At 43.0% G+C, this 27,763-nt stretch overlaps 1 protein-coding gene across 5 annotated transcripts in view; it reads left to right on the top strand.

Annotated features, from left to right (window-relative positions):
- The window catches only part of Asap1 (ArfGAP with SH3 domain, ankyrin repeat and PH domain 1), a 324,201-nt gene that overhangs the window by 57,314 nt on the left and 239,124 nt on the right, over positions 1 to 27,763 (top strand). For 4 of the 5 annotated variants that reach the window (XM_046464612.2, XM_046464614.2, XM_046464613.2 and 1 more), the window contains exon 3: positions 12,666 to 12,792. The exons of the other annotated variant lie outside the window; for it this stretch is intronic. In XM_046464612.2, coding sequence (XP_046320568.1) covers positions 12,666 to 12,792 — 127 coding nt within the window. The remainder of the gene's footprint in view (positions 1 to 12,665; positions 12,793 to 27,763) is intronic. 5 annotated transcript variants of the gene reach the window in all.

The following is a 27,763-nucleotide window of genomic DNA, read 5'->3' as shown; positions in this document are numbered from 1 at the left end:
AGCAAATAAAGCCAGAATTTTGCCCTCATAAAGAATACTTGGGGCTCAGCAGTAGCACACTTGTCTGGCATGGGTGAGGCACTGGGTTTGATTCTCAGCACTGCATATAAATAATAATAAAAAAGGTCTATAAACAACTGAAAAATAAAGAAAGAATACTTGGGTTACCAGCTGTAGCCATTCACAATATGTGCAAAATTAGATATATCAAGCTACAGACAAAAAACAGTGTGGAAAAATCTTTCCTTCCCTCAAATGTTCTATCCTTACTTACGTCATTGTGGTTTGAATCCTAAAGAGCCCTAGAGAAAGAAGGATGATCAAAGAAAAGCCATACTGACCCAACAATACTGTATCAACATGCCATCGGATTACACATAATACACCGACTGACCAATACAACATCAATCTCATGGAAGCAGATAAATAACAAAACTGGGCTTCTATTTCTGTCATGGAAAGGGCGTTGCCATTCGTCTTTCTGGCCAGGAAAATAATTCTGGAATTTTAAGTGATTGCACTGGAAATATCGGGCAGAATGTTGATTTTAAAGCAAAGATGTCTCTGAGCTTAATCATCTTACTTTGTGTTTGGAATCTTCCCTGTCTCCTCTCCCTTAACCAAATTGTGCAAAGGTTGTGTAAATAAACTTGCTTCTTCAGAAATCCACTCTGTGGGAGCCTGTTGGCTCCTCTGTGGCTGATTTTCTCAAGCAATTTCTGAGATGAAATTTAAGCGCATATGAGATGTAATGTCTGTGTTTGGTGAATTGAGACCAGTCTTTACAATGATTCTATAGCTGCACAAAATAGGCCTCGGTGATTGTCTTTAGAATAATTCAATGGAATCCCTAAGTTTCTAAGTATAGAATCTAAAACATAGAGGACAAGTTAGGAAAATGACTCCGTTAGAATAATTTTAATTTGACCACTTCTGAGATTAGCTGTTTTCATACATTCTTAGTTGGATCAGCATTTTTACAGGCCCAGTATATAAGTTAGGATTACATTTCAACTGCATCTAAACAGAAACCCAAATAACATTAGCAATTTGATTTTTTTTCCCTTTTCTTCTCAGACCAGAGAAGTCTGGATAGAATCTAAAACCAGATGGTACCTCTGGTTATCAGGAACCCAAACCTTTTCTGTGTCTCTGGTTCTGCCCTCCTTAGAAATTGCCTCATGATCCAAAATGGCTACCGACATGTCAGCCATCACCTCTAAATTACAGGCAGCAGAATGAAGGAAAGTGGGGAAGGACAATAAGAGTCCTCCTCTAGCCAGGTTGGCTCATTTTTAAATGTACTTTCCCCAAAATTCTAAATAGTACCTCTGTTTACATGTCACAGGCTAGATTTAGCCACTCAGCCACACCAGCTACAATAGAGTCTAGAAGATGGGTCTTTTAGCTGTATCTATTGTTGCCCTAAATTAAATGGGGGCTTTGTTACTGAGTGAAGGGAGACCAGATAGAGGGTATAAACAGCAGTTCCTGCTACATCCAGTAGAGAGTAGTTTTGGTACCTAGAGTGTGGTAGAGTGGAAGGGGAGTGAGCTTTGAAATCAGATAGACTGTTTGAATCACTACATACTAATTGCAGAACCCTGGACCGACATTAACTTCTCTGAACCTCAATTTCCTATCCATTAGACATGAGGAAAGTAATAGCTACTTTGTAGGGTTGTTGTGAGGGCTAAACAAAATCACTGTATTGATTGCCTTGTACATAGTAGATGCTAAATCCTAGAATTATAGTTATTACTAATGGGCAAATTGTGCCTTCTACCTGCATCATTGCAGTGGTTATTTTTTAAATTGATATTATAATTCACATAATATGAAATTTTCTCCTTTGAGGTGTGCTCTTGAAGTTGTACAGCTATCATCATGATCTAATTCCAGAGCTTTTTCCTCACTCCTCAAAAGAAACCCTGTAACCATTGGTCATCATCACCCACTATCCCCTCCCCGGAGCCCCTGGCAATCACTAATCAGCTTTCTGTCTCTACGGTTTGCCTCTCCTGGATATTTAATATAAGGGATCATCCAATTTGTGACTCTTTTTTCTTTCACTTGCATAATGTTTTCAAGTTTCATCTATATTGTAGGCACCTTTCAGTACTTCCTTTCTTTTCACGACTGAATAATATTCCATTGTATAGATATACCACATTTTTGTTCATCCATTCCTAGACATGTGGTTTGCTTCTACTTTTTGACTATGAAGAATAATGCTATAACATTCATGTATAGTGTGGACATGTTTTCTCTTTTCTTGTGTATATCCCTGGGAGTATGTCTAAGTTCAGGCTGCTAAAACAAATCACCATTGATGGGGTAGCTAATGAACCACAGGACTTTATTTCTTCATTCTGGAGGCTAAAAGTCCACTGTGAGGGTTGGATTCTGGGGAGTCCCTCTTCCTGATTACAGCTCCTCATTGTATCCTTACCTGCTGAAAAAGAGCCAGAGAGCTTTCTCATAAGGCAAGATTCCCAGTCAGGAGGGCTCACCCTCATGACCTAATTCCCTCTCAAAATCAGTACTAATACTATCAGCTTGGGGATTAGGATTTCAAATGTGGATTCTGACCCAGAGTGGAACTACATGGTCATCTGGTAACACTGTATCTAGCCTTCTGAGTACTTCCGGATTAATTCCTGAAGCTGCTGTACCATCTTATATCACCACCAGAAACACAGGGCAGTTCCACCTGATGCACATCCTCAGCGACACTTTTAATTTTCTATCTTTTTGATGATCACCAGCCTGGTGGGTGTGAAGTGTTGTTTTGTTGTGACTCTGATTTGCATTCCCCTAATCATTAATAATGTCGAGCATCTTTTCATGTGCTTATCATCTGTTGGTATATCTTTGCAGAAACGTTTATTCAATTCCTTTGACTATTTCTAAAATTAGTTATTTATCTTTTTCTTCTGGAATTGTACATTTTAGACACTCTTTCCTTATCAGATATATGATTTGCAAATATTTTCTCCCATTATTTTATGTGTATTATCTAACTTATGCTTTGTAACGATCCTTCGAGGTGGATATTATTATCCCCTTTTTCTAGTGAAGAGCCAAGGATCTCAGGCAGGAAATATTTGTTCAAGATCACACATTGACTAACTGTTGAAGATGGTACTGGAGCCCAGGAAAAGATTAGCCAGGGCATTTTTAGTTGAAGTGGTAGAAATCCAAATTAGACTAAAAAAGAAGCATAGATTTTCACATAACTGGGAATTCCAAAGAATTGCTGGATTAACAGCAAGGCATAGGGTAGATCTTGTGGACCAGGGGTTCAAATGATGTCACCAGAAATCTATTCCCTACCCCATCTCTTGCCATCTTTTTGTTATGATCATTCTTAGGCAATAGCTCTACCAAGTGGGAAAGATGTTCACCAGCAGCTGAGGGCCTACTATGTTCTTTGAGCTGAGTCTTGTAGAAAAAAAGTCACTTCCCTCTTTACCTGGCGTCTACAGCAATCCTCCACAAGGGATTCTGCTTGCTCTTCTCAAGTTAAAGGCTGAGTGTAAGTGAGCCAGCCAGGGCTGTTTCCAGGAGTCTGGAACACTCTGATGGACAGCCTGGGTCTAGCACTTTGGTTAGGAAGGTGGAAACATATGATTGACAGTTTCTTGAGACTCACAAGGACTCAAAGAGGGGTAGTTCCTAGAAGAAGGGGATGTAGGGCAGTCAGAAAATGTAGTCAATGACCTAAAGTTTTGTCAGAACTGCTGAAGTTTCAATATGTTAAAAATAGTTGAGGATAAATGCAAGTTAATTTTTAAACCCAAATATTAGGGGGAAAGTTTATTCGCATAATAAAACTCCCGAATATATTGAAAATAACGTCCAGAGCCAATCAACTGTAAGTTCTCTGCTATCCACTAAAACAAACAAATTGTATAAATTAGGGTGCATCATACTTTTGAACCTCTAAGGCCAGAGCAAAACTGATAATTTTTCATAAGCAAACAAAAACCAGGAAAAAAAAAAGAGAATAGAAGTTAGGTATATCTGTCAGAAGGTTTGTTAGCAGTTGTAGAGATGATGATGATGATGATTATTAGTTGTTGATAGACCTTTATTTATTTATATGTGGTGCTGAGAATCGAATCCAGTACCTTACACATGCTACGCAAGTGCACTACTGCTGAGCCCCAGTCCCAGCCCTAAGATTTTTTTTTTTTTTAAATGAGAGCTCCTAGTGTGATTTGGAGTGTTCACATTTGAGATGGATGTTAACCAATAGCATATGACAAGAAGAAAACTGTAGTGGGTGGGCAGTTTCCTTTTTCAAGTGGAACAGTACCCTATATCTGACAAAATTACAGTACGATTCTTTCATCATATGGCTCATTATTCAAATACATTGCAGGTGAAATTCTATATTTGAAAACAACAATGGGATACCGTGACAGATTTTGGGTATCCCTAAGAGCAGCACTCACCCAGAACTGATATCCTCCGACAGCTCTTGGCTTGTCAGTACACTTTGAAGCAGAGCTGGGAGCCTGTTGGTGTGTGGGATTGGTTGTTACACTGCTGTCAAAAAATAATTCATTGAGTTATGGGATGTTATTGCCCAAGGGACCTCAGAAAGCATTTGCCCCAGGCTGCTGGTTTTAACCATAAGGAGAATGAGTAAGGAGAATGAGGCCATTGAGGTGGTGAAATGCTTTGGCTGAGAAAAAGAAGCCAACCTCCTTCCCATTCTTTCTGAGGTACACCTCATTGCTGACAGTGGCCATCTATCTTTTTGTTTTTTTCTTGAGTAGTATTTCAGTATTTCAACTTTGAAAAGTGCTTATAGAAATAGGCCTAGCTGGACTTTGGGCAAATCAAAGAGAGACAGCATGACCCATGAAATCACCTTTCCTTGGACTTTACATTCATAGGTCACTTTTTCCTCTTCTGTTTGAATACTTTGAACATTTAATCCATTGTGCTGAAATCTGGCATCTCTGCCTACTTATGAGCTCCTTGATGACAGGGACTGAATCTTATCTTTTATTTTACTTTTTTAAAATTTGGATTCTAGAAATAGTACTTGTTCAGAATTCAAATAATGATATTAGTAGTTAATATTTATAAGTCACTCACTATATACCAGTTACATCGCTAAGCATCTTGCATAGATTACCTCATTTAAATCTTACCACAACCTTACCATATCATCATCTCCCTTTTAAAACTGAACTGAGATTAAGTTAGTCACCCAAGGTAACAACCCTGTTAAGTGGCTGGTGGGACGGAACCCGGGGTAATTGGAATCCAGGTTGCCAGGCTACTTAAAAACTGGAACAGAACTGAGAAGACTGGGCTTCATCCTAATACCTCTGCTCCCATTAGAGAATGTCCCCAGGGAGTCAGAAGGCAATGATCTCATCTCTGAAAATGACCAGAAAGAACAATGTCAGTCACAACCGCGGACTTGGCAAAGGAGAAATTTGACCTGCATCCTGCGTGTGTTGTAGGGCTGTACTGGTTTGGGGTAAGATGTGGTTTGCTTACAAAAAATAACACAGCTGACTTTCCGTGCTAAGGTCACAAAAACGTCTGTACTGTTATAGAATAGCTCGTGAGGAAAGGAAGGGATGACATGGGAGGATTTAGAATTTATTGGCTTTGGAAAGCAGGACAGGAAAAGGAGAGAGTGAGATGGAGAAGAGAGAAGAAAAACAGGAGGCAAGTACTATAGGATGAGGTCTTGTTTCTTAAAATTAAGGGTGTCCGTTTAGTGATGGTGTGCCAAATTTTATCCTGTTACAATTTTTAAATAGTAGATAAGAGTCCGGTAGCATTCCTTGATGCTTTGATGCAAAGACCAACATAATCTGAGTGGGTGGGAGTTGTCTAAAGATAGGGTCTTTCTTACCAGTTTTGAAATGTAGCTGGGAAAGATGAAGAACTGGGAAACCCTTGGGAACCAGGATGCCTGATCCAAATCACAGGCAAATCACCTGACGGCCTGGGAACCAGTTGCCTCATCAAAAAAACGGAAGGATTGGAAAGCCCGTTATCCGTGAAATTCTCTCTGGCTCCTGTTGTTCATGATACAAGATAATAGAAGCAGCTCTAAGAACCAGGACTCATGCCTCTCTCTGGCTCTCCTGCCCCAATTGCTCTCCACCCTTCCCACATACAGAACTGCCTGTCATTCACTCATTCTCCCATCTATCCCATAAGTACCTCTTAAGCACCCAGGACTCTGCGGCTATCCCAGTGAATGCCCCTGCCCCACAGGTCTCAAGGAGTTCATAGAATAAGTGGAGAAATATAAATATTTAGAAAATGGTGCCATGGAAAAGGGCCCTAACAGGCACATCTTGGTTTTGAGAGGGCATAGAAAAGGTCACCGTTACATGTGATTAGCTCAACTTAAATTCATCAAAGAAAGAGAAGCCTGGATGTTCTGTATGTTCTCATTTTTTAGGTGAATGTTTCTTTTTCAGACATACAGTAGGACTTAGAATCCTTCACTTCTATAGATTGTACATTTTTAGGAATCCTATAAAACACCACCATTTTTCTTTACTTGGAGGTTGTTTTACTTCTATTAGAAATGATGGAGCTTATAAAAGGGAGCCAGTTCAATTCAAAACACATTTATGGAGGCCTTGGGGGGCCTGTGCTAGGCAGGCCTTCTATGGGGAAGAAAGGGCCTGCAGGGTCAGCTTCAGGCCGCTGTGAAGAGCTTTCTCTTACTAACTGCTGACCTTGAGCATAACCTGTCCCCAGATTCTCTCAGCAAAAAACAGGCCACCTCACCCTGTTCCTGGGAAGATTTCAGAAGATGGTGCTTGTAAAATGTCAAGCCTGGGGCTCCAGGAACCTTCTGTCCTTCCTTTAATTCTTGGGGGATGTAGGTGATCCAGAGACTATAGGACTTAGCCTCCGAGTGTCCCCAGGGATTGACAATCTGGGAACTTTGCAGGCAACTCAGTAGGAAGATGAGTTCTCAGCCAAGCCCTGACATTAGCAGAGTTGCTTGTCACAGGGGAGGTTCTCAGTTTGCCATGTGTACCTGACTCTGAGGTTCCCCGAAACTGTGCCAACATCCTTCAGCAGCTGACCACAAAGGGAGAAAGGCTGTATTGAGAATATCCCCAAAGATTAATCCCCAAGGAGTGGGACCAGGGAAGTGCTCCCCAAGCTAGTCAAGCTCGCATTTGAATCAAGCTCCAAGAAGGAAGATAAAGATAACAGACTGCAGCAGAAAATTATCCTGGGGTACGGACCCATTAATTGTCTTTGCTGAGCCACAGAGCACTGTGGCTAATCACCTGGGCTGTGGCATCAGACTGTCCAGTCCTGCTTCAATACTGCCCTACATGACCTCTAAGCTTCAGGTTTCCCCTGTTATAAAACAGGAATAATATACCTGCTGACTAATATGCACAGAAACTATTAGCTGACATTATTGGAATGATTACATGGTGTTGAGGATCAAACTCAGTGCCTCACTCATGTTAGGCAAGCGTTCTACCACTGAGCCCCAGCCCCAAAGAATGATATTTCTTACTGAACAGAAATATATTCCCAAGTTCATTCACTTGATAGTCACACTACATGCCTTATGGGTTCCCAGTATACTCTCTGTATCTTTTGCTCTTACCTCCATCAGAAGGAACAGTCAGGGACCAGAGATTTTTGTCTCCAAACAAACCATGTTCTCCTCTTTACATACTGAGAATACTCTAGTGGTTTTATGTGAAATGTTTAAATTAAATTAAGTACATTTGGGAGTTAAGAGTAGGCTTTTTAAAAATATTACATGAAATTTCATGAGTGCCCTTGAGAAGCACTCATACAAAGAACATGAAGAAAACAGTCTTTAGCTCATAGAATATGGCAACTTGAGCCTGATGGCACAACACACTGAATCAAATTCACTCCTCCCTGCTCCTGCCCCAAAGAACTTTCCTTTCCTCTACTACTCCTTTTAGTTGGTAGAAGAAGAAGTTCATGAGTTATCGGGTGAAATAGGGAAACCACTTTCTTTGGTGGTCTGGGCTGGAAAACACTGTATAGTGAAAATACTGTATCATACAATGTGAAGGGGACAATTTTTCAGGCAGTAGAAAAAACACTGGATGCAGAGTTGGCTGGGGACATTAACTTGCAGTGAGATCTCATTATGTTTCAGGTCCCTTTACTCTCATATTTGCATCTCAGGACTGTTAGGTAAATGATTGAAAACACTGGCTGGCCCAGGAAAGGAGGTCAAAAAGTAGTATCCTGTAGTATACCTGATGATTCATGTTCCTTTCTGGTAAATATGGATAATTACACTTAATTTTTAAAGTTGTCATGAGGTTTAAAGAAGGGAATGTGTGTTCAGAACTCCATACTTAGCATTGTATGTGCCTTAGCTCATTGTATTTTCAAAACACTAAGAAATTCATAGGTACATATTACTTTAACAAGGTCTCATAGCTGCTGCATGTCAGAAATGTGAGTCCAGGTCTTTCCAACTCATGTTCCAGCAAATTTAATGCCCTGTTTTTGCTCCCAGAAGTTGCTTCAGCCAGAATATCCTTCTTTAAAGAAGCTGTGTTTTGTGAAAATGGGGCTATTTTTTTATGATCCCAATTTACTTCTGATTGGCATTCATCTTATGACTCTAGATACTGTTTAGTTACTTCCAAAATCCAAACTATCACTAATGGATCTGGCCTCACAGAGGACACTGAAAGGATTAAGTGAGGTCTCTGAAAACTCTTCACACATCTGAGATCCTAGTCTCTGTAATTACCATGCAGCCTTCTCCTCCCTTTATTCTTCCTTCCTCTAAGTGACTAATTTAGAGATATGAGTTGTGGAATGAACAGAGATGTATTTATAGTTATACTTCACATAAAAAAGAGTTCAAAGGGAATTCACATTGGTTGATTATTCACTATGTGTTAACATCTTTATCCATATCTTCTCATTTCATTTCACATAAAAACTTGAAACACAGCTTTATTGTTATCCATTACCCTAATTTTGCAGATGAAAAAGCAAGGCTAACAAGTCACAGAATAGTGATTCAAACCCAGGTTTACATAACATGAAGCCTTTTCTCTCCCCATTGCCTCTGTTCCAGGAGGGAACTGGGGAGGCTTTGATGAATTCTGTCACTGGCTGGTACTGTGGCTCAGAGCACCAGTGGCTCCTCTTGGTTTCTTGGGCCCAGGGAGCACCCCTGACTATCCATCTCTGGTTCACTGTCAGTCATCTTGCAAATGCTTCCCCTTGGTTATAAGGCAGATGGGAGAGTGAGGCCTGCAACCGGATATGTGAACTCAGAGTTAATTCTCTGGTGACAGTGGGGTCATAGCACCATTGCTATCTAGAATAAGCCACCACCATTCTTGCTTCCTGTGTTTAAGGAGGCAAAGACCATCTAGCTAAGACCACTGTCTTGCCCTGGTGAGCAGCACTCGGTAGGATGAAAGGTACAAAGGTGCTGGACAGTCTTGGAGGGGGATTATAATGACGACAACAAAGATATTGCCTGCTTCATATAAAGCTGGGTGCACACGAGCATAAGAATGAGTGCATATATATGTTTCCTGCGTTTGGCAAGGATGGCATATATTTCTGGGCAGCTCTAGGCAAAGAAATACAGCATTTAAATTTTGCCCACGTCAGACTCTATTTGCTTTCAGATATCCAGGAATGGATTGCAGGGTATTTGAGAAAATGTTAGGTGCAGATGGTTTGCACTGGGCAGTTTCAAATTTAAAGAGGATGCTGGTCCATGAACACCAGAAATGGTGGGTTGAGGTGTAAACCTTTGAAATTTCTAATTGCAGACCAGTCTGAGGCATATATACTTACCAAAGCACAACATCTCATTGTTTGTATATTCCTTTCTTGGTCAAAGGAAATAGGGGAAGAGCAGAAAAATAACATAATCTTCAAATGAAACTGAAACAGCAATTGATGACAGCAGTTTGGGCTCTAGTGAATTCAATCAAGAAAGAAATCCCTGGCTATTTACTATTGCAATTAGCTTAACCTGCTATAATATCTTTATTCCTTGCATCTGCAGGGCCCAATATATACACCAATCAGCTTCAGGTGAGAGGACTTTGTGTGGTCATTTTGACACATTCTCCTCTTTATTTTATAAGTGATAGCACCCAGGCCCAAGGTGACAGCATCAGTTATTAGAAGAGAAAGCTCTGGAACCCAAGACCTCCTGGAACTGAGGCAATTATTCACCAGCTCTTGGCTTTTAATAACAGCCCATATTTGTTTACTATCTGCCAGATATAGAGGCTGGAAAGAGCTACCAGCTTAGTGGAGGTGACAGGTGCTGGGTGACAATTTGGAATACAGAAAAGAAGAATTCAAAGTCTGAATTTATTTCTATCCTGGAGGAAATAAGGTATTCTCAGAGAGGAGGGAAGTCTAAGTGTTCCATGTAATGTTCACTGTTTCCATGGGGGAGCACAGGATTACTGAGGCTCAAGGTAATAGCAGCCATATTTGCTCCAAGTTATAGAACTTTCCAGATGCAGTGGACGAAGAAGTTTCCTCCTAGGTGGCTCATACTTCAAAAGCTATATTCTGCAACCACTTGACCCCCAGGTACCATTTTTAACTACCTGCTATTGCCACCTGGCTATTTTCCCAGAACCTCCAGCTTTTAAAGTATTAATGGGAGAAAGTACTTGTGTTTATTGGGTACCTGTTTATTTATTTACTAATTTTTAAAATAATGCCTCTCAAAGTGCATTTCTCAACACTTCACTTTGCCAGGGAAGGTGATTTGTGTGTGTTCTCTTAGAAAATTCTTCCTTTAGTTGGTGGATGCACTTTCCTACATGAAACATGGTCCCTTGGAGGGCACTGATGAGCACCTGGCTGGGGGCCTAGTGCAGGTTCCAGCCTGGCCAATAAGGGGAGATAAACATCACACTTTCATAATGGCTTCCAATACACAAAGCAGATCTCATGCATTATGAGAACTCATAATAGCCTCCTGGAGTTGGAGTCCTTAACTTTTGCCTTCATAAGAGGCAAATGAGGGTCTAAGATTCCATAGCCAACAGGGTAGCCTGTGGGTCACTCCCTCATTCTTTTCCATTCACCTTGTCGGAGAGGCCTTCTCTGAACATTCTTCACACTCAACGCCATTACTGGGCTCCTGTTTATTTACTCCACGTTTGTTGTGTATTTACTAGTTTTCTGTTGCTCTACCAGAAGATAAGCTCCATGACACCAGGAGCATTGTCACCGAGTGACTCTCCAGAGCACTTTATAGGCTCTAATAAATATTTGATCATTAATGAGGTGATGCATTTCCATTTGACAAGAATCCTCTTAGTGCCAGGCCCAATAGGAGCAGAGAACAGACCCCTAACCATAGAAAATGGCAGGAGCACGGGCTGAGGAGAGGCCACAGGGCCAGCCTTCAGCCCTATCTAAGGTGCTCATCAGGAAGATCAGCTACAAGGCCACTATCAAAGGCTCCTAAAGGCTCCAATTACTGGAGCCAATTATGAGGCACCCCACGGGCCTAGCTTTTTTTCTTCTTTGTAAAATCAATTTCATCTAGAGTCAATGGTGAGGAATTACATTCTTCGCGTTAACAACAGTAAACTGAGCTAGTTTAAAAAAATAGCCATCTGCTGGGGCCGAGGAGTGAGCTATCAATTGGTACTTTTGCAGCTGAAATTTGACCTTCGCTCAGCATTGGACACCATCTGCACCTGGGAAATGCCTCTACACTCCCTGATCCTCGTCTTTTCTCCTGGTTTGGGTGGGGGGCGGAGAAAATGCAAATGAAAAGATTAGGAAATTATAAAAACAAAATCCTTTCACTGGTCTTCGCTCAGCATTTTTAGCGACCAAACCAAAACCACAAGACCAGCCTCCCGCGGCGGCGAGCGCCCGCGAGCTGCGGGCTGCCCCGGGGCCGCCCCTGCGCCACGCCCCGCGCCCCCTCGCGCGGCCGGCGGCCTTCGCAGCGGGAGGCGGCTCTCCCGGCCTCGCTTCCTGCACCCACACCGGACTAAAAAAGAACGCATACAACTTTTTCTGGTCCCCTCTTGCAAAACGCTCGCGTAACCAGCTCGCTGAAGTAACTGCTCGGGGGCGGCCCCGGGGATGCGCGCTTCCGGCGCCCCGCAAGCCGCGCGGCCCCCGTCCGCCCCGGACGCCCGCGTCGGAGCAGGGCCGGGCCGGGGGCGGCGCGGGGGCGCGCGGGGGGGGGGCGGCGCGTGCGCAGAGCACTTCCTTGTTTGTCCCCGTGACTGCGGCGGGAGCGCCGCCCGCCCGCCGGAGTGTGTGCTCAGTCGGTCGCGCCCGCGCCGCCGCCTGTCAGAGCGTTGAGCAGCCGCCGGAGCTGGCCGGCCCTCCCCGACCCTCCCCGACCCTCCCCGACCCGCGCCGCCGAGCAGCTGCGGCGCCGCCGGCATGAGCACAGGGAGCCGGACCCCCCGGCCTCTCTCGCGTCTCGGAGTTTGAAGGGCCCGGCGCGGAGCACCGCCCTTGCCCGCCTTCGCCCGCCCTTCCTCCCGCCGCCGCGGGTGGGAGCGCGCCAGGCTGGGCGCAGGGCTGCGCGCGGGGCGTTCATGAGCCCCGGGCGGCCCGCGGCCCCGGGAGCCTGCGCCGTGACTCACCCCCCGCCCCCGCTTGTGTCTCGTCCCCCCCGGCAGGATGCCGGACCAGATCTCCGTGTCCGAGTTCATCGCCGAGACCACCGAGGATTACAACTCGCCCACCACGTCCAGCTTCACCACGCGGCTGCACAACTGCAGGAACACCGTCACGCTGCTGGAGGAGGTAGGTCGCGGCCCAGGACCCTGGCCCGGCCGCGGGGACCCTGGCTCGCTGCCCCCGCGCGCCGCCGCTGCTTCGCAGTGGGATGCTCTTGCTTTCTGAACTGGGGAGGACCGCGATGTCGGGGCCAGGGGGAGCCACACCCCCTCAAGGACCCACCCCCACGCCCACTCTTGGGTGAATGGGGAACTTTAAACCTGCAGACCCCTTCCCCATTTGTCAGCGGTTTCCCGGGTCCTACATGTTTAAAGGCTCAGGGACGGGAGGTGGGGAAGAGCTGAGCGAGCTTTCTCCACACTCTGAGGAGGCAGAAGAGGGAAGTCCGTTCTGTATCTTGCACCCAGCCTGGAAGTCAGGCAGGTCTGCTCTGCGTTTCCACATCATTGTGACCCTTTGCTAACCCGCGAAGTAGGTGGCGTCGCGCCACCAAGGGCTGAAGTGGGAAGGCCAAGGTCACCAGTAAGGGACGGAGAGATGGGCAGTGAGCGCACTTCGCCGCCGCCAGGCAGGCGTAGCTGCAGAGATTAGGGCTGATGGAAAAATCGCAAAAGAATAAGAAGTCAGGCTGGGACTGTCTCCATCCCAAGACTCCTCCCAGCTAATGCCTGGCACCTGACTTCCCCGAAAGCCCAGGTGGAAGAAGATCTGTGCAAACAACTCTCCAGCCGGCTCCTGTATCAGCTTTGGCTGTGGTAGGGCTCAGGGCTGCTGCGCCAGGTCTGCAGGGGACCCTTAGATTGTAAAGGGAGATATGAGGCGGATGCAGCCTGCAGTGTTGACCAGAGAGGGGAAACCCAAGGCTGCAGAAAGAACAGTTCCAGTTATCTGGACCCTCAAGGAAAGCGTTGAGGGTGTCCAGGGGCAGGGTCAAGGGCAAATCGATTTCTTCAAAAATTTGAGTTAGTGATAAGGTGGGATGGATAAGGAGGAACTCGCAAGCCCAGAAGCTACAGAAGCCTCTGAAACCTCAATTAAAAAAAAAAAAAAAAAAGACATTTGCTTTGGAATTCAGTACCATATCTAAGTGCCATAAAGCACCACTTCTTTAAGCAAGCCAAGCCTATTCCAACTAGAAAGGCAGTATTAGGTGGAAGTTAGGAAGAGAGATGGTTTTCTCAGAGGGGATAGCTCTTTAAGGTTTAGGGCCACCTAATATTGGGAAGCTTGAGTTTTTGAGGGCGAACTGTTATTTGCCTGTAATCCCAGGTATTTGAGAAGCTTAGGAGAATTTCAAAGTGGAGATCAGTGTGGGCAACTTAGACCCCCTTTTAAAAATAAGGGCTGAGATGCTGTTAAGTGGTAGAATGCTCCTGGGTTCAATCCCACCAAAATAACAATAAAACTGCACTTGATACATCAGCTTTGATACTTGTACTTTCATATAGACCTGGTATTCTGAAGCACAGGTCTTCTAGATTTTAGGAGGTAAGAGACTTCTCAGTGCTAGGTTCCACAATGCCTGCCTGCCAGGTGCTGTGAATTAGTCTGAATGTTTCATTCCATTTGGGACTGCTTCTAGGGTTCTCTCCAGAGTCATTGTTAGGTGATTGAAATAAATTTTGAAGTGAATGGAGAAGTATCACCAGACTAAACTTGTTTGAGAGCAAGAGGTAAATGGTTTTTGTTTTGTTTTATTTTTCCTCTGTGAAGTGTCAGTCCGTTTCACTAGTGTGATGCTTAGTGTTTGATTTGAAACAGAGTTGCCAGGCATTCGACCTCATGATGAGACTGTCCTTCACTTAATTGTAATAAATTGGAACATGTTGATACAGGAGCAGTTTGCATCCTTTTTATGCACTAATCCTTTAAAGGATGTGACATTGATTAGGCTGAAGGGTTATATTCCTTCCAGATAAGTTTTTCAGTGCCTGCTAATAGAGCTGTCAGTTACTTTAACTTTCTTTTTCTTTCTGTATATTCAGATAATGTTACTGTATTCTGTTTGTGCAGCAGGTGATAAGGGTATTTGGTGTTGATAGGTAAGGGTATTTGCATGTTGCAGCAACACTTTAGGATAAGTTAATATCAAATTACTTGCAGCTGTTTTTGATCTTTGTTTACATTTAAATGCAAATACAGGGTTTTTTTTTCTTTTTTTCCCATTTTCTTTCTTTTTTGCGAGGAATACTGTCTTGCTACAGTAAGTAGGAAAAATCCAACCATAATGAAAGTGTGGTCCATTTGTGAACTTGAGAAGGATTTGGAACCAGGATGGAAGTTCAAAAATGTCATGTTAGAGTTCATTGATGATACAGTAAATGTTTTCATTCAGGACAGCACATAGTTTTGTAATTCTTTTTGTGATCCCGAGTACAGTATGCTTCGGAAACCATTGTCCCCTATCTGCATCTTTTAACTCTTGAATCATTTTCCATAAGGTTGGACTGTAGTTACCTTTTGCACAAATGTGAAATGCTTTTCCAACCACCATGGTTGAGTTTTTATTTCCCCTTTCAAGCTTATGTATGCAAGGTTGCATATTATAAATATATTATAGATATCTTAAATTGTTCAAATTCAGTTCTAAAAATAAAAATATGGGGTTCATGGTGAAATGAAATATAAATTTAAGGAAACATTTGGAGACATACCACAAAATCTTTTTGTCATATACTTCACAAGTGAGGTATTTGGAAACTTTAAGAATGTGGCTTGTGTTATTTTGTGGTTATTCTTAGGAATAGGACTTCTGGGTACTTTTTTGGTGATGTGGAAATTCCAGAATAAGGATTAATTTGGGTCGCTTGGAATTCTCTTTTTCTAGTTCTAGTAATGAAATATCTTTCTATTTGTTTATGACCTTTTCTGTTCTTTGGATTACTAATTAGCATATATGGAACTCAACTCAAAAGCTGTCTGAGGTCTCCAGGCTTGAAACCCCAAGTTAACCCATCCTCTCTTTTGCCATATCTCCTTGGCAGGAGTATGCTGTGTTGTGCAGATATTAGGGCTTTTATTTAAATTTTCTCGTGATGAGCACTCTAGGAAGTGAATTAGAAATGTATGCTAAGAAGAGGCAAAGAGTTTGCTTTTGGGCTTCTGCTTTGATGATAAAGAATCGTACATGGCTGTGGAAGCCACATCTTGGCTGGCACATATGAGAGGCTGCTTTTGGGAGGCAGAAATGTGTTGACTAGTACTCTGCCAAGTTTTTCAAGCCAAAGCCAATGTTCTGCTTATTCAGCACCCAAAGCACACAATGTGTGCCATTTTACTTGTGATTGTTTGAAAGTTATGAGTAAGTGACTCAAGAAGGGAACAGTCAGGCATTTGGGACTGCTATGAGGGACATTGTAGGCGGAATCCACCTTTTAAAGACTGAGTGGTAATGCTCAGTGCCTTTTATAGAAGGGAGATGGTCAAAAGGTCTGCTTGGTTATTTTATCTTGGGCCAGTATTATATTTTTGTGGTGGTGTTCTGCCCATTTATTGAGCAGCTGCTCTCTACCAGATCTGTGGTAGGCATCTGGTGTGCATGATTACACTTAATCCTCATAGGAGCTCTGTAAAGGAAGAGGGACAGTTATCTCCATTTTCCCAACATGAAAACTGAGACCCAAAGAGATGAAGTGATTTGTGTTCAAGATTTGACTAGTAAATAAACAGAGTTAGCAAACTCTTTCAACATTTAAGACATAAAGTAAATGTCCTAAATGTCTGCAAAGATGTATTTCAGTGGTTTTGGTAGAGCACATGGGAGGCTTCACTTTGTACCTTTTAATTTTGGTCTCATCAAATAGGTGCCTAGGTTTCTTAGAAGCTTAGTTTTCTTCATGACCACATTGAGGGACCTTCTTAAGAGTGGTACTTAAACATACTATTTTTCCCTCTGTGCTTATATATGGGATATGGGTTTTCTGATTTAAATGTGAGAATTTATGTAGGTATGATCCATGAAAAGCATTCGCTTCACACATCTTGGAGAAGTGCTGCTATGTACAAATCATTCTGCCAAGCCCTGCTAAAGCATTAGGGTTATTATATGGATTATATTATAGAGAAGCTAATGGAGTTTAAGAAATAAGTCTATAACTCTTAACAGGGTAGAAAGGGCAAGTTCATGGATGGGAGAAATGATATAGAACATTTTATGTCTGCAATACAATCAAAATCACTCAAATTACCATTGCAGGCAATGTACAGATTGTTAAGTGCCTCCTACTGGCAGGCCCAGGAGTACAAAGGTGGACAGCCCTGCCTTTAAGAGGTGCTATCTAAAAGTCTTCTCAAGGAACTTGGCAGTCAGGTGTGGATCTGGCATCAGAGGCTTATTTTAATTTTTGTCAATGGGGTGTTCAGTCCTTTCTGAAGGCGAAGAAATGAAAGTATAGAATGTAGTAGATTATCAAGCCTCTCTCATTCAGTTATTGATTCTCCTACTATGCGTAAGCCTGATATATGCTGCTATTTAATGCTTTCCCCCTCCTTTTATTGTTGGCTCCTTTTACAGATGAAGAAATCAAAAATTACATATTACATTTTGCCCAAGGTCAGTAAGTAGTGGACTTGGGAATTAATCCCATTTGTGTAGAGTCCTCATGCATACCAGTCAGACTTCATCTGTATGTATTTCTTCACTCTTATATCTAAAACCTTTTGGGTGTTTTCTTCTATACTGATGACTAGAGGTTATCAGTGTTAAAATAAATGGGGTTAGGTCCATAAGTTAGGAATGCCACACATAGGAATCCTGTGGCCAAGGCTTGACATGATTGTTCATCAGCCCCCCTGCTCCCGCCCTGTGTTCTAGAATGGAAGTATATTTTGAAAACAGGTAAACTTAATGGGACGTACTTTTTGATATAGCAGCTACTAAACTTAAGGGGCTCATGAATTATCCCCAAAGAGTGTGTAGTCCTAAAAGAAGAAACCCTTCTCAGGAAGGGTTTAGATAAAATTGAGGTGGGTACTTTTGCTTAAGTACCTCATGAAGATAAAACAATAAAAGGCAACAAATCTCCCCGTCATTCTGCCATCCCACGCAGAATTTCAGGCTCAGTGGCCCAAGCCTCTGCCCCAGTCTGAGAGTAGCTAGGGTATATTTTTTCTGGACATAGACAGCAGTGGTCCATAAAGAGTAAGTTTGCCTGCAGAATGAAAGGAAGAAGTAAACTTGCTTTATGTGCCAGAATCCATGCTCTTTTTAAAGCAAGACCCAAATCTGTTGGGCAGATACTCTCCATGCTAAGGCTACTTGCCCTTTATATATACATCTTCAGTGTTTTAAAAACATTTTATATATCTGTCATCCAATAAAAGGCCACTCTAGTAGCATTCTTAGCATTATTCTTCTACTATGAGTAAATGAAGGCTCAGGTTAAATGACTTGTCTAAGGTCATATGGTAGTGACTGGTAGACTTTTGGGTTCTGAATATAGAATCTCTGAATTGAAAGTTTTTCTTTTCCTTGTGCTGGGATTGAACTCAGGGCTTTGTGTACACTGGGCAAGTGCTCTTTTTCACTGTCTTCTATGCTTCCTTGCTGATTTTTCTTTTTGCTATTTTGCAGGGCTCAAGAAAGATGTCTATCTATTAATTACTTTTGACTCTACTTGATTTCTAGTATCAAAGAAAAAAGTTGGAGAGAGGGAAGAAAAAAATAAGATACTTTTCTCTGTTCTTCTGAGACCTCTTTAAATCTCTGCCTTTTGTAGTCAAAGACTGCTGAAAGTAGTCGTCCTGGGCTGGGCAGAAGTGAAAAGAGGGTGATGCTGGAAGTCACGGGGCTAGCATTTGCAGTCTGGAACTGTTGACCAGCCTATGTTTTGCCTGTGAACTGGCCACTGACCTGGCTGAAAGACTGCTGCTCTCAGAGTTGCAGCAGGGCTCACTGCCTGCCTGCTTCCAACTTCCTGGTCATCCACAGCCTTACCTTTTTGTTGGGTGCTAGTTACTCAGGAAACCACTAAATATCTGAAATGAAAGGACCTTGGAGAAAATCTCGTCTGGGGCTTGCCAGCCTGATCTCCAAGAAATCCATGAAAGGTGTGATGTAGTTCTAATAACAATTGCAGTATTGCAGAAAAATTAATAGACATCTCTGATAATGTTGTTTGGCATAACTCTTGTAGCACATGTGTTTAATTTCAGCTGTAACTGATCAACTCTGGTGTAGCCCTGCTTCTGCTGATCACATGCTCAGAATGCCAATTATAGATGCCTAAAAGTGGGGAAACAAAAGTGTTAATCTTACTCACATGATTGGTTTACTAGCAAACCATGAATCTCACACATGATAGGGACCCATATAGGTCTAATTTAGTCCTGTTGCTCTAGATGTAGAGATTGAGAAGGCCTAAAGTTGAGAAGGAAATTGCACTAGGATTGGAATTCAGGGCTCTGGGCTCCCAGTCTAGGGCTCTTTATACTCTGATCTCCAATAGGCCCTGAGGCTGGTTGTACTTCCTGGGGGGCTGGGGAGGGGCAGGCAACTATTCTCCAATATCACTCTTTGGAACTTGCTTCCAGGGTGGAAGAATTTTAATTCCTAAAATTAGGAACCTCCTCTTGTTAGCCCAGTCGGCTGGTACAAGTCCAGGTCTCTCAAGACATGCCATGCTGGGCTACAGTAGCCCACCCTGGTATCAGGCTGAGAGTCTGTCAACAAAAGTCATTTGTGGTGTGGATGTTCAAATACTACTCAGGCTTTGTGTTTATTGTGTAGGGATCCATGGAGCCTCAGAGAGGTGGTTTTCACTTATGACACCTAGTCATTTGGGGACTTCTTGGCCTTGGCCTTTCCCATACATGTTATTTAAACATGAGTAAAGAGTGGGACTAGAGATCACTCCATGTCTAAGCCTGTGTTTCCTCATTCCATAAATAAATGTTTTTGCGTATTAAAGGAGATAATGCACATAGTCACTCAATAAGTGACTTTGTATGCTGGTAAAAAAAAAAAAAATGGTCATATAAATGTCAAGATTTGATTTGTCAGCCCCTTAGTGGGGCAGGGAGGAAGGAATTGTGAGAGAGGCCAGAAGCATTCTTGGATGGGTAAACAAATGTACAGGAGTGCTTACAGTGGACCAGTGGCAACATTAGGGCCAAGGAGGGTGAAGTCCCCTTGCTGAGGTTAATTGCAACCCTCTTGTTTCTGGAATGTATTGGGCAAATTCCTGAAATATTGTTCCCTCATGAAAATAGTACCACCTCTTAGTGAGTCAGTATATGTAAAGTGCCTACAATAGTGGCTGGCATGGTAATTGCTGTATAAATGATTGCTGTTATTATCCTCATTATGGTTTATTATGATTGCTTTAGACCATCGAATGTGTAACTGAAAAAGAAGAGACTAGGTATACTCGTTTTGAAAGGGTGAGTGACGAGGTCAGATGACAGAGCCAACTGCTCTAAATGGTAGAGGCACAGATGGGGCTAAGGGGAAGACTAGGGCAGCACTAAATACTATAACTGGGGTGAGTCCTGGTCACACCCAGTTAGATCTGAAACACACTCCCAGCTCACACAGCTATATACTCAGCCCTAGGTAGTTGTTACTCTGAAATAAGGGGAGTCAGTGACCAGTGTTGTCCCTCTGACAACAGATGGGCTCTACTGGGACAGCCTTACTGCCCATGCTTTCTCCAGTCTCTGCTAATTCTTGCCATTTACTTCCATACACCCCCCGCCATGCTTCTCCACTGGTACATCAAAGCAGGTACAAGGGTTCAGTGCTGCCCCTTTTGATTTTTTGCTGGATTTTTGGGATAATGAGCTGTTTTCTGTGTTATAATAAAAGCAGGTATTTGATTTTGGTCATTTGGTCATTGGAGGGGAAGCACTTATGCCTTCGTCCTGACTGGAACAGCGTGGCAGCTAGGCTTGTGTGCTTTACTGATTACAGCTTGAAGCACTGAGACCACAAGGAATTCTATTTTGGTTGGGAGGCAGGAATCTTAAAGCAAAAAGGATCTCTCCTTGAATTGGCGTTTCTGTTTGCTTCAGGCTCTTTTCAACATCATTAAAATGAGTTTTAATTATATCTGAGATAGGGGTAAGTCAACGTGGGAGGCACTTGACTCTTCTTGGTCTTAACAGAATGCAGGAGTTCACTGTGGGCTCTTTCTGGGCCATAGCACCATCTGAGCAGTCCTGTGTCATGGTGCTGTTTGTGGTCAGTTATGTAAGAACTGAATTTTAATGCCAAGGCTATGGTATAATTTTCCCCAAAGAACCGAAATATATGTCCCTTTGATAGCAGCACCAAATTTAGCCATCAAGAAGCTAGGAAAACAAAATTAGAACCTCATGTGCCAGGGAGGTAAAACTCGAAAGACAATTGCATTTGGATACCAGTTATTGCAAAAAACCAGAGTTGGCTAAGGCAATTGAAGCCATCCTTTTTCCTGCCAGATGCACTTTGGGTGGAGAAAAACATAAGCTCTTCCCAGCTCTATTATTAATACAGCCTGGATACCTTGTGTTTCTGTAGCATTATGCCCAAGGGCTAGGGCCAGGATGACCACGCTGAACGTCACGCTCAGCATGCAGTGGGCGATAGTAAGTACAGTGATATTATATCATGATATAAGCTCAGCAGGGCTGAGAAAGGTCTTAGAGGATGAGGGTGCCAAGGCCTCGAAGATCCAAGTACATTGGGCTTTTTCACTTTTTTACAGATCCCCATGCCTGCCTCAACACAAGACAACTAGTTAAGTAAAATGGGGATTTATTGGAAAGTCTGAAGTGTTTTATAGACCATCAGAGGAAGAATGATAAATAAAAGAGGTATTCTTTCTTAGACCAATGGCAGATGATACAGGCTAGGCCCTACATAACTTGCAGCTTTAGTACCCCACACGAGTTGGTGTCTCTGTGCCTGATTCTGTCTGGTGGGAGGATCAGAATTGGCACACCAAGACCACCTCTGTTTTGGGAAGTATGATGGGGGTTAAGTGATGGGTAGGCTTAAGTTCTCCCTTTCAGCACCTTCATGGTGGTTCTCAGAGGATGGAGGAGAGGGAAACATATTCTCTACACCCACCTCACACATCAAAGCTGGGGCTGGGATCCAGGTTTTCTAGCCTCATTTTCGTTTTTCACTGACATGAAAGTTAAATGGAGATGACAAGACTTCACATAGAGAGAACCAGTGGGTAATGTAAGGCCAGTGAAATGTCTTAGACCTAGTGGCACTTGGGAGATGTTAGTTTCTTTGCCCTTCTTTCTGCAAGTCTCACCTCCCCATGACCCACTCTGTGCTATATTCACTTGGGATCCTTTGAAGGCTGTGGTCAGAGGTCTGTGCTGCCCAGTTTTAGCTTTGCAGATGTGGTCAAGAAAGACCAACATTCTACACAGGGTGTGGGCAGAGAATAAACACCCTACTGCCATTGAATCCCAAGTGATGACATGGTGCTCTTTCCATAATCTTTCCATAGATACCCAGGCTGGCTTGAAGGTTAGGTGGGGCAACTAGGCTGTTTGGGAAAATTTCTGGTTTGATTGGCTTTTTCCCAGCATTAAATTAGAGACTTCACAGAGGTCCAGTGAGGGCTAGCAGCTCTCCTTCCACTGAGCAGCTTCTTCACTGCCCAGTTATGCATAAAATAAAACTTGAGTGTCTTTCTTGTTTTGAAATGTGGGGAACCTTCCTTTATGTTCCATAAATCATTTTCTTTTTATGCATCCCATTTCCTCTTTCTTGTAATGTTTATTCACATTAATAGCGTTTACATAAAATTAGATACTCCTTATTTCCACAAAGTGCAAGTCAAAATACGCATTCACTCCTGGCCCAGCAGCTGCTGCTGCTTTAATAATAGTAATATTTTTTTTAATAGCAAAGCAAATGAATGCACTACCTCCCAGTAAATAAAATGGTGCCAACTTAAATAATGCTGTCACCATCCCAGGGCTTCTGTATTTTGTGTTTAAGAGTTTGAACACATTGAGAATCTGCCAACACTACTGCTAAGTACCTACTCTGTGCTGGGCACTTGGTGGATGCTCAAGACATGGTCTCAGTTGAATCTTTCCAGCAGTTTTGTTGGGCACGTGCCCTTTCCCCATTTTATTGATGCTGAACTAGGCTTAGGAAGGATTCAGCCCATTCCCTGCTCTTTCTACCTCGGACCCATCCTCAAGAAACAATGTCGTGTGTGTCTATGTATCCATGACATGCTAGTGAAGTCGAGCAAACAGGACATAGACTTCTGCTGAAACATGACCTGTTCAGATTAGAATTGTAAAAGAATTTCCTAACAAGGTGGTAAATACCAGCTGGATGACTGTGGAAGTAGGGTTGTTTCCTCTTTGATTTTTAGGATAAAATATAATGTGAGTGATAAGCTAGTGAAATAAATGATGTTCTCACTCATGTTCATACTTGTCTTCATTTTATTAGATTGGAAGTACCCCAGGACCAGGGACAAACCCCACTCCTACTCCAAATCCAGTTGGCACTAGGTATTTGATTAAAATTATAAGATGATAGCAAAGCTGCTAAACCTACATCTCAGGACTTTAGCTATATGCCTACCGATTGCATAGAGCAGTTGTGAAACCCATTAACTATTGAGTTTCCTCAAGGTTATGCTGTAACAGACTTGAATGCTGAGCTAAATTCTTTGTCCTTTTGGTGTTTGTAATTTGCAGTCTTTCATTGGGTTAGCAGTGACAGTGATAGCTGTCACTTTCTGAGTCCCAACTCTGTGCCGAGTACTTGCATATGTTATTTCCAACCCTCCCACAAGCTAGGATGTGATGGGGCCAGGGATCCAACCGGGATTGGTGGCCCACACCCACCTCCCTCCCACCCTGCCTTGCCTGGTTAGTAACTTAGCAAAGCCCGAGTAAACAGAGGCGAGTCTGGGTAGCATTTCCTTCCTGGTGGAAGTGCACACACAAACAAGCCATGCATCTGCCAGTGGAGAAGGAAACATTTTTCCCTCCTGATTTGTTTCCTTTGCGTGGGAGGCATTTAAACCCATATAATTTACATCAGTCATCTGGGGCAGCCAGTTCACAGGATGGTAGGAGAGGGATTAATGAGAGAATTGATACTTTCAAAGAGAGTCAACCTCTCTGATTTTTCTGTATGGATGCTAAGTAGTGAATCATGGTTCTTAGGAGTGGTTGTGCCCTGGGTTTACTCTCCATGTTTTTATACTGTTTCAATATATTATTTTGTTTTTATCCACACCATCCTTCATTTGGCAATAAAGCCACTATTTCCCCATTTAAAAGATGGGGATACTAAGGCTCAAAAAATGAAGTGTTAAAGAAACCTTGGCTAAAAAGGCACGATTAGGCTTGAGGTCAGTTCTGCTCCCAGTTCCATGCCCCTCTCCAACAGTTCACCATCTGGAGGAGACAGACCCAAGTGGTGGAGGTGTTTTGCCAAATAATTGGTAATTTTAAAGCTTTAATACCTTTAGAAGTAACAAATGTGGGGTTTAATATGGGCCAATTTTGTAATACTTCATTAGATCACTTACTGCCTACTCCCCAGGCCCCTGATACTCCTTTTCCTGATGAACTCATTCCTCCATGTAGTTTTTCTAAAGGACATTTGCTTTTTAAGACTTTTAAAAAATGTTTTAGTTGTAGATGGACACATATCTTTATTTTTATTTATTTTTATGTGGTGCTGAGGATCAAACCCAGTGCCTCACACGTGCTAGGCAAGCGCTCTACCACTGAGCCACAATCCCATCCCCTTTAATTTGTTTAACTTAAAATCTTACACATATGCAAAGGCAGAGAGATGAGTATGAGTCTTCATGTATCTGTCAACAGTTTCAACACTTACCTGCTACTGGCCAATCTTGTTTTCCTCTCTGCCCTTCTCCTCCTCCTACCTCCCTGATTTTTTTTTTTTGAAGTAGTCCCAGATAAAATTTCATTTCACCCATTAATATTTCAATATGTATCTCTAAAAGATAAGAACTTGAAGAAAAATCCAAACCATTATACTATTATTGCATCTGAAAAAAAATTTCACAATATCATTAAATATTCAATTACTGTTCACATTTCACTAGTTGTCCTTAAAAAAAAAAAAAAAAAAAGTCTCGTTTTAAGCCAGGATCCAAATGAGATGCACATGTTGAGGTTGATGGACTTTTATTTTAAATGTCCTTCAATCTGTAGATTCTCTCTTCTTCTTTCCTCCTTGCCATTTGTCAAAGAGACTAGTTTGTCCTGAAGACTTTCCACATGTGAGCAGTGTTGAATTGCATCCCTGGGCTATCACTTAATGTGGGTTACAATCTACTGGTAACATGCTTTTGTTACTAATAATTTTTCTTGTTAAGGAATAAGAATGTATTCACTTTGTAGAAAATGAGCAAAAGTATAAAAAATTTTAACAAGTTGACCACAGTCCCAATGCACACAAGTCAGGTGTTTCTTCAAGACATATCTGTCTCCTGCTTATTTTCATTTAGCATATCGTAAGCATTCCCATAGCATTTAAAGAGGCAAATCACTGTATTAGTGGCATTTCTCTCCTTTCCTTAGGTTGCTTGCCCCACAGTGTGACCTTTTGTTCACATCGGGCAGTGGATATTTGAATACATCTGTACGTTTCTGTCCTAGTGTAGATAGATTCCTAGAATGATCATTGAGTCAAAGGCCAGTGGTATTCATAAATTTCTGACAGAGTTGTCAGGCTGCCAGATTGTACCACCAGAAATGTCGTGTGTGTCCTGTTATACCCCCAACCCCAGACAGCCCAGGGAGGTGTTTTTCTCTACCCAAGAAGACTTACAGTGAGATCTTGATTTAAAAGCTTATCCAGAGGAAAAAAATTAAACTTTCAGTGTGTTGTTGCCTGTAAATGTGACTAGTTACTGGCAAGCCAGTGGTAAAGTGAAGAAAGAGTGCATGTGATGTGCTCCAACTGTGCTTGCCAGGGTGGAGAACTGAAGGTCAGTGTCATCTCAGTGTCACGGGAAATGAGCAGTTTTGCCTTATCAGCCTCCAGCCTCCTCAGTGGGGGTAGTTTTTTTATCTTACCCATACAGCTTCTCTTCTGAAATTCCTACTTATTATGGAAAGAAATTGGCTAATGCCTCAGTCTTATGGGCTCAGAATTAGTGAATGTTCACCCTAAAAAGGGGAAATGTGCAAAGACCAAAGATGGCTGCCTTCTGGCCGACCTCAGGCAGCTCCTCCTTTCTCCCTGGCTGCCTAAACGTTCTCAATTCCCACTACCAAATCCACAGGAAGTTTTTCCAGCTGAAAAGTCCCTTTGGATCAGCCCATTTTGGGTTACTATAACCATGTACCTAAGGCTTAGTATCTTTGAAAATAAAGTCTTTTATTTAGCTCACAGTTTGGAGGTTCAAGGGTGTGGTGCCCCCAACAGCCAGCTGACCTCAGGTGTCACAGTGCAGGAGCATTCCCAAGAGGGAGAGGTGGTGTTGCCCAACAAGAAGGCAGAGTAGGGAGGGCCCAGTCTCAGGAGAAGTACCTTAATCCCCTCTGAGAGCCGCACCCCCAGTGACCTAAGTGTCTCCCACTAGACCCCATCTCTTAAAGGTCACACCACCTCAACACCACTACACTGTAGACCAGACTTCGAACACACAGATCCTTGGGGGGACACACTCAAAACCACATCCATACCATAAACGACACTGAAACCTTAGCAGTAATTGTCTTTTATAGACCCCGTAGTACTGCCGTGTGGCTCGGGCATGGGTATGGTCATGTTTTTTAGTTTGTTTCCCACTTGGCACTTGGCTGAGAAATAGGGAGGAGGTGTTTTAGAGAGGGAACTCTACTGGAATTTAGTGGGGCTGGTGGGGTGATGAGGCTTTGGGAGCAACTTAGGAAGCAAAGAAAAGGAAAGGGGGCCAAAATTGAGTTGAACTTGTCTTTCCTGAGGGTTGGCACATGGTTTTTGGAAGTCAAGTTTACTTCAGATTTTGGCCTGGAGCTGGCTCTTGGCTATGGAGGCACATCTATATTGTGATGTGGATTTGCTATGTTTTGGGACAACCACTGTGGTTTTCCAGGGTGGTGCTTTTTTGGTTCCAAAAGTTTCAGAGTGGACTTCTTCGTGTGTGTGTGTGTGTGTGGGGGGGTGCTAGGGACTGAACCCAGGGCCTTATGCACGTGAGGCACTCTACCAATTGAGTTATATCCCCAGCCCCAAAGTGGACTTCTTAAGTCAGACTGCCTTCGGGGCTCTGTTTCCCTAGGGGTTCGGGTACTGTTTTCTGGAACATCTGTCCTGGTGGGGTTTCAGGTTAGAGTGTACTTCAAGTCAAGATCCACTCTTGGTAGGCTGAGCCTGGGTCTGTACATATGGTTATCGTCTTATCAAGCCTCAGAGCACATGGAGAGCAAGCAGTACCAACTTCATTTTGCAGATGAGGAAACGGCACAGAGAGAAGCAGCACTTGACCAGGAAGTACAGTCAGCAGGGATGCTGGGGTTTGTGTCTCGAGGCCTCTGTGCTTTTCCTTGATCAGCATCACCTTTGCCCATTGGGTACTTTCTTCATCCTCTTTACTCCTTTAGGACTTCTGGCATCCCTTTAGGATTCCAGAACATTGTCTTCTCCACCTCCCTCTCAGTGCCCTGCCTCAAGACCTGTACCTTCTTTTCGAATTCTGTTTTCAGCTCATTTAGTACCTCAGTGGCTTACTCAAAGATATGAGCGTACCCCTTTTCTTTTTGTTTTTTTGGTATCAGGAATTGAACTCAGGGACACTTAATCACTGAGCCACATCCCCAGCCCTATTTTATATTTTATTTCGAGACAGGGTCTCACTGAGTTGCTCAGCGCCTCACTGTTGCTGAGGCTGGCTTTGAACTCATGATCTTCCTGCCTCAGCCTCCCAAGCCACTGGGATTACAGGTGTGTGCCACTGTGCTCAGTTCCCCTCCCTCTTACAGCAGCGTGTGATGTCCTAACCTAACAGAATGGTGGGTTCAGGTGCCAAGGAGAGGAAATTAGGAAGCAGCATTAGGTGTTAGGTACGGGGCTCCCTTTGCATCTTATAGTGTAGTTTGTTGT

The sequence above is a fragment of the Marmota monax genome, unplaced genomic scaffold (genome assembly GCF_021218885.2).
Source record: "Marmota monax isolate L192 unplaced genomic scaffold, Marmota_monax_Labrador192_F-V1.1 WCK01_AAM20220418_F8-fsc00003, whole genome shotgun sequence".
NCBI classification, from domain to species: domain Eukaryota; kingdom Metazoa; phylum Chordata; class Mammalia; order Rodentia; family Sciuridae; genus Marmota; species Marmota monax.
This window is presented reverse-complemented; position numbering and strand designations above follow the sequence as displayed.